The sequence below is a fragment of the Carya illinoinensis genome, chromosome 4, assembly GCF_018687715.1.
Source record: "Carya illinoinensis cultivar Pawnee chromosome 4, C.illinoinensisPawnee_v1, whole genome shotgun sequence".
Taxonomy (NCBI): domain Eukaryota; kingdom Viridiplantae; phylum Streptophyta; class Magnoliopsida; order Fagales; family Juglandaceae; genus Carya; species Carya illinoinensis.
This window is the reverse complement of record NC_056755.1, coordinates 41,733,345-41,740,110: the sequence shown is the minus strand read 5'-3', so window position 1 is coordinate 41,740,110 and position 6,766 is coordinate 41,733,345. Positions and strand designations below refer to the sequence as shown.

General features: G+C 30.1%; 1 protein-coding gene across 1 annotated transcript; it reads right to left on the bottom strand.

Annotated features, from left to right (window-relative positions):
- Window positions 1-4,351: 4,351 nt before the first annotated feature.
- On the bottom strand, window positions 4,352-6,091 carry LOC122306677 (flavonol synthase/flavanone 3-hydroxylase-like). The gene is made up of 3 exons (XM_043119140.1): window positions 5,462-6,091; window positions 5,030-5,357; window positions 4,352-4,733 (listed from the first exon to the last, which is right to left on the bottom strand). The coding sequence occupies exons 1-3, from the start codon at window positions 5,935-5,937 to the stop codon at window positions 4,521-4,523; spliced, it is 1,017 nt and encodes a 338-aa protein (XP_042975074.1). The 5' UTR covers window positions 5,938-6,091; the 3' UTR covers window positions 4,352-4,520.
- Between the last annotated feature and the right edge of the window lie 675 nt (window positions 6,092-6,766).

Here is a 6,766-nt window from a genome sequence, read left to right as displayed (position 1 = left end):
TTCCCACTCGTGAGATTTCAATTTTATACGAGTGTGATATATATATATATATATATAATTCTATTTAATTATCATTACGGGTAATGATTAGATTAACATTCTCTGTAATTATTTTTGTATGGCGTGACTATTTTGCCCCTTATTTTATAACTATTAAATTTCCTCTCTATTTATAATAAAATTACGAAAAATATTGTATATATATATTTTTTATCTTAAATATTTTTCCTTTGAGTTAAAAAAGCAATTAGAATTTAAAATACTATTTTATTTATTGTTTTCATTCTAGGTTTTATTAGAAATTGAAACGTTCAAAAAAAGATTATCCTAGGAATATAAGACGTTCAAGAAAAGTAATTTCGAGATCTCTCTTTCTTCTCCCAGCGACCGATTAAAAATCGAGAAGTGTTAGACATAGTTTTGAGTATATAACTGTCATCTAATTATTTTTTAAAAATTAAATAAATGCGAAATATATATAAAAATAAATTAATATTTTAATAATAGATATTATTTTTTTAAAATATTTATATTATATTTATATATTCCACGACTATATATAATTTTTAAAAATAATATAAATTTTATATATTGGAACTCCAAAATAAGGAAAGTAATAAAAAAATAAAACATAAAAACCCCACATTTCCACTTAAATTAGGTGAATGAGAGGGCTCAAGATAAAATTTGTAAGAGCATTGTCATTTTCCCATTTTCATTTTCAAACTTCTTGGATGCTCAAACTAAATAAATAAATTGTTGCATTCAGTATCTAGTTTTACACTTTGAACATATATTATCACCATTTTATTAGACATTTATCTAGATTTAAGCTCTCTATATTCTAATATTTTGATGAAATTGAAAGTATAAAAAGAGGGAGAGTTTGCTGATCATGGAAAGAAAAAGTGGAGATGATGGGTACAAATTTTGTTTTTATTTAGATATTTATGAGTTTTTGTATATCTGAAAATGAAATTACAAAAAATGTTATAAAAAATACTGAAAAATTATATACTCCACGCTATAATCTCACTTTCATTCCACTATATAAGAATCTACACATTTATTATAATTCGATGATATTTTATTAGATAAATCTTTATTATTCAATGATAATAAATGTCACATCTTATATAATATAATGAAAGTAAAATAAGAGTGTGGTGTATAGTATTATTAAAAAATATTTCTTTCCAAAAAATAACACATTAGATGGAAAAGTTTTATACATTACACTATCATCTTATTTTTATCTCACTATAATAAATGATATATTTATTATTATTGAATGATGATTAATTCTATATATCATACTTTTATTATATTTTCATCCTACTATATAATATATGACATATTTATTATTATTAGATGATAAAAAATTATTTAATAAAAGATTGTCTAATTGTGATAAATATACCAAATATTACATAGTATGATAAAAGTAAGACGGTAGTGTGGTGTATAAAAATTTTATTTGATTATCTTTTATCATCTAATTATAATAAATATGTCACATCTTATATAATGAAATAAAAAGAAAATATAAATACGGTATATAGCATTATTCCATTAGATGGCATTTTAACTATTTCTAATCCAAAAAATGGAAGATATTTCAATGTTTCTAGATTACAGAAAATATATATACAGTTTTAAAAAAAGTGTCGGAAATATTTTTCCAACCCGAACGTGGAAGATTCTTATTTTAAGCTGGCATGTCTACATACATTGATAATATAACTAATATTAAGGACGTGAGTATCTGATAATATTTATTAATTATGAAAATGAATTCCTATTATTTTAATTTATGGAATTGTCTCATAGGGCCTGCTATTTATTAATGTACATTATTATTATTGTTTATTATTATTATTTATTAATTAAATATAAATTGAGACAAAAACTTTAGAGGACATTAAGTTGAGGTGGCAAGACTTCTTATGATAATCTCCCCCACTATTATATGGTGGGCTGTTCATAATCTTCTTTTTGGCATTATTTCCACACGCCTCTCTTTCCATATTCCAAGTTGTGACGTTAAATGTAGACCCACCCGCCCCTCGGATCTCTTTTGTTTTTATTTTTATTTTTCATATAAATTTTATATGTTGCTTTTATTTTTTTATATATGAAGTTAAAATAACCTTCCATGCTTATCAAATCACTTATATTTTATATTTTAAACTATGAATACAAATAAAAATTCTATATACAGTCACCTTTACGCACTCTTTCATGTACTATACTTATGTGATTAGTTAAATTATTTTTTTAATATAAAATAACTATTTTAACCCATCATATTAATAAAACGTATAAAAAATACGTAAAAGTAATTTTATATAATATAACTCTAAGGCAAATATATTATATCCTCAAACTATAAATACGGACAAAAAACACCTTCATTCAAAGATGACGAAAAATAGATGAAGTGGCATAATTTTGATTGTTGAATATTAATTAAGGGTGCGATTTAATAATTAGGATAATTAAAGTGTTGATATTTTGATTTTAATAATTTGAAATGTAAAATATAAAACACCGAATGATTTAAGAGTGAAGACGTTTTATGAGTAATGTTATGTATAGTCGTAGAGTGTGTAAATATTGTATAGTCAATTTTAAAAAAAATAAGATCTACTATTATAAAATTAATTTTTTTATCTAAATATCGTATTTATTTATTTTTTTAAATAATTATACAGTACTTACATATTTATAACTATAAATACCGTTTCTCTATTTTGATATCTCTACTTAGAACTGTATTACACGTCTCTCTCAAAATATATTATTTATACTTATTTACTGACGTAATAATAATTTGTAACTCTCCAAATTATAAGCTGTTTTTTGTTGCCTAGCACTGTATATGGTTGCTGGCGAAAAAACATTTACCGCCTTGGGCTTCACAAAACTCAGCCTTGGAAGGGAAGCGATGTTTCCTTGGCGTAGCAGTTTAGACATGATATTTTCCTTTTTTTTTTTTTTATTTTTTTTTATTTTTTTTATTTATTTTATCTTTCATTCCTTTCAGAGTAGGCTACTTATGGGCCTGTGGCCTAGGGCTTTTTCGCTGGGTTTTTTTACCTATTGGACCAGCTTCAAGGCCTGCAATTCAGGTGACTTGCCCCTAGGCCCAGATTTGTCGGTTGGGTCGGGCCAACAATATGTTTTATTGAAACTGACCACTATCTTCTTTTTATATCTTTCTCATCTTAATTTAATAAAATCTTCTTCGTTAAAAGAAAACTTTGAATGCAGTTTCTTTCAATGTAAGCACATGTGGCCCGGCAATTGACTCCAAACGTCCATCTCGGTCGGTTCGGTATGTTCCTTTTGGAATGGGAGGGTTTCCACCTACCAGGCTACCAAGCTAAGCTAACAGTCAATAAGATAAAAGAACAACTCACCACCACAAATAGGCCTAAGTTCAAAATTAATCTTCTTGTAATTGGCCCATTTTGTTTGAGGCTGACTCAACATTCTGGGAATCTTCATGATCAACAACTGTGCCCAAATGTGGCCCCCAAGAAAATAACTAGGGGGCCTCATTGTTTCTACAACTGAGCTCAAATACTAGAGAATCACTCGATTTATTTTTAATAATAATTTATTTCAGCATGATTAATTTTTAAAATAACGTTACCTGTAATTATGAACTGTTTAAACGTGATACAGATATATATTTTAAAAAAAAGTAAAATTTATTATTAATTTCTTTTTATATAGATTTTATATTTATTTAATTTTTAATTTTATATTTATTAATTTCTTATATATTCATGGTTGTAAATATCATATTTTTTATTTTTTATTTTTTTATAAGGGGCGATAGAAGTCGATCGATCAAATAATTAAAATATCACGTAAAATTATGACATCAATTAATTTGATAAAAAAAAATGAAAAAGTTCGAGACAAACCAATATCCATTCAATGTAGAAAGTAAAAAAAAAATAAAAAAAATACAAAAGTCCGATTTTGTCTACAAGCTGGCCGCCTTTGACTAATTTGATCAGGCGTACGTACAATCTGATCATCACGGTCATGACATATAACCAAGGTATTTTTGTTGTTGAGAAATTATATTTATAATTGTAAATGACTGTAAATTATTTTTTTAAAAAATGAATAAATATAGAATTAATATGAAAAAAATTAATTTTTTAATAATAATAATTTTTTTAAATCATTATATGATATTTATACATTTTACAATTTTACGTGTGCAACTGGATGACGTGTAGAATTATTACTCTTCGTTGATATTAATTCAAGATAAACCAATATCCATGTACGTGGAGGCATGCAAGCTTCTCATAATTGAGAGGGGCAAAAATACTCAAAACAAACATATTATAAATAAATTATATCATGGGTAATTTAACCAAAACAACAACCCCCCAAAAAAGATAAAAAAAGAAAAGTCCGACTTTGGCTACAAGCTGGCCTTTGACTTTGATGCCTTATTGCTCAGGCCAGGCCAGGGTAGTTTGGTTGATATTAATTCACTGGGGAAGCTTGTTGAGTTTACAATAAGCATAGTCTTTAAACTTCTTGGCCTTGTACTTGGGAGGGTTCTCTTCACTAACAAGTTGGGGCAGAGGTCCAACGACAAACTCCCCCGGTGGCTCCAAGAATACTGGCCAAGACATCCTCGTCTTCCCTTTGTCCACGGTGCTCCGGTGCAACACGCTCTTGTATATGCCATTGCTTAGTACCTATATATCAACCATATATATATATATAGTATTATCAAATTTGTTTAAACAAAGTTAATTTTACTTTCTGGCTAGCATCTACGTACCTTCGAGGTTGTCACCCCAATATTTATCTAATTGAGAAGTACTACTTAAATAATTGTAAACTCAATTGTGAAATTGTGAATTTTATTTTATTTTTAATACAATCCACTTTTTTTATAAGCGACTTAAGTAAAGCTTGTGCATTTGAAACTTGTAATAACATTAGTACTCTTTGTACAGTAATCGTTGCTCAAAATGATAAGAAGCCAAACCTCAATCTGATCACCGATGTGAATAATGAGAGCATTGGGAATATACTTGGCATCGATCCAACGTTCATCTTTGAGAACTTGAAGTCCAGGGACATCATTCGGCACGAGAATGGTGATGGCCGAGAAATCGGTGTGAGCAACAACTCCGAGTGCTAGATCAGGGCGAGGACATGGTGGGTAGTAATTAATCTTCATCATATGTTCTATCTCCTCCCCACCAGCTCCATCTTTCATTACATGACCTTCAAGCCCTAGCCCTAACGACAGGCTCCTAAACAGCTTGTCCGCCACCTCACGCACATATTTTGCATACATTTCGTTCGCCTCTCTGCACCACGTACATGCAGAAAACAAACACGCAAAACATTAATGTCGTATTTCGATCTGTTACTCTGATGTGACTGAATACGACGAAGAAGAGTAATTTCGAACCTGTACGAAGGCGGGTTCTTGGGCCAGAACTGGTAGTTAAGTTTTGAAGTTGGCCAAATCCTATGAAAAAGATGATCCCCCCAAGATTTCTTTCCCTCGAGATCTTTCTGCAGCTGGGTTCCGTAGCCTTCTTTAATGCCTTCTCCGCTTGTGGGCTTAGCGTATACTTCCTTTTCTTCCTGCGGGAGCTCGAAGAAATGCCTTCCAGCTGCCTGCAAATTGCTTATGACATCAGTAGGAATGCCATGGTTCACGACCTGGAATATCCCCCACTCCTTGCTGGCTTTGGCAACCGAGCGGACAATGTTTTCTTCATCTGGGTCGCTGAGATCGATGGTTGGGATTTCCGGGACCGGCCCCCGGAATGTGGTGATAGCAGGCTGTTCTTTCTCAGGTCGAATGAATTCAGTAGGGATGGTATCCTGAGTGGCGTGAGATAGCAAGGAAGCAACGGCTTGCACTCTCTCGACCTCCATTTTTTGCACTTCAAATCCCACCAAGGGCTTCTGGGTTTCTGAATGTTCCTACCTCGAAGAATCAACTGCATGGAACTGGTTTTTATATATAAAGCGTCGGCAGAGTGGAAACTGGAAAGGGATGGTTAAAGTGGTATAAATGATGTGGAATGGAAGTTGACAGAGAAGCCAAGAAGTTGTCGAAAATCGAAATTATATTGCGAGTAGGATAGACGTGTAGAGAGAGAGAGAGAGAGCAACGTGGAGTTATGGTGTTCACTTGTTACAGGTACCTACCACGTACTGATAACGCAAATGACGCGATCATTCTTTACAACAAACTTTCTTTGAGTTCTTTCAAACCGGAAGACAAGCGAAGTACGGTCGGACGACGTGCCGGTGTTGGGCGCCATGTATGATGTTCGTACCGCTACTTCAATTCGTTTGTTATTTTCTTCGATTTTCAAGGGAATGCTATGTTCAGTTGAGTCCAGTTAGATATGACTTTATCAATAGAATTTTGATATATATAAATAAAGTTACCTATTAATTTATATATTAATATTAATTTTTTTATATTTAAAATTTAAATTAATATTATTTTTAAAAAAATTTATTTTTTATCAGTCATAATAAATTAATATATATATTAATATACAAATATACTTACAATTAGACTTTTTTTTACCAATATGAGTCACAACTATACGCGTCTCTTCAAAAACATTCGAGACCCACGATATATGAAAAAAATAAATAAATAAATAATATTTACTACAATTATGAAGTGTGCAAGACTATTAATATTAGATTAGTCAAATATCAATAAAATTTAAAATATAATTAAGTT

What these genes read in the sequence shown, in the direction of transcription:
- LOC122306677 (XM_043119140.1), bottom strand. Translation starts at nt 5,937, where the DNA reads ATGGAGGTCGAGAGAGTGCAAGCCGTTGCTTCCTTGCTATCTCACGCC. An exon ending in AAGAACCCGCCTTCGTACAG is followed by an intron (nt 5,358 to 5,461) that starts GTTCGAAATTAC and finishes TACGTGGTGCAG; the next exon opens with AGAGGCGAACGAAATGTATG. An exon ending in ACATCGGTGATCAGATTGAG is followed by an intron (nt 4,734 to 5,029) that starts GTTTGGCTTCTT and finishes GTTGATATATAG; the next exon opens with GTACTAAGCAATGGCATATA.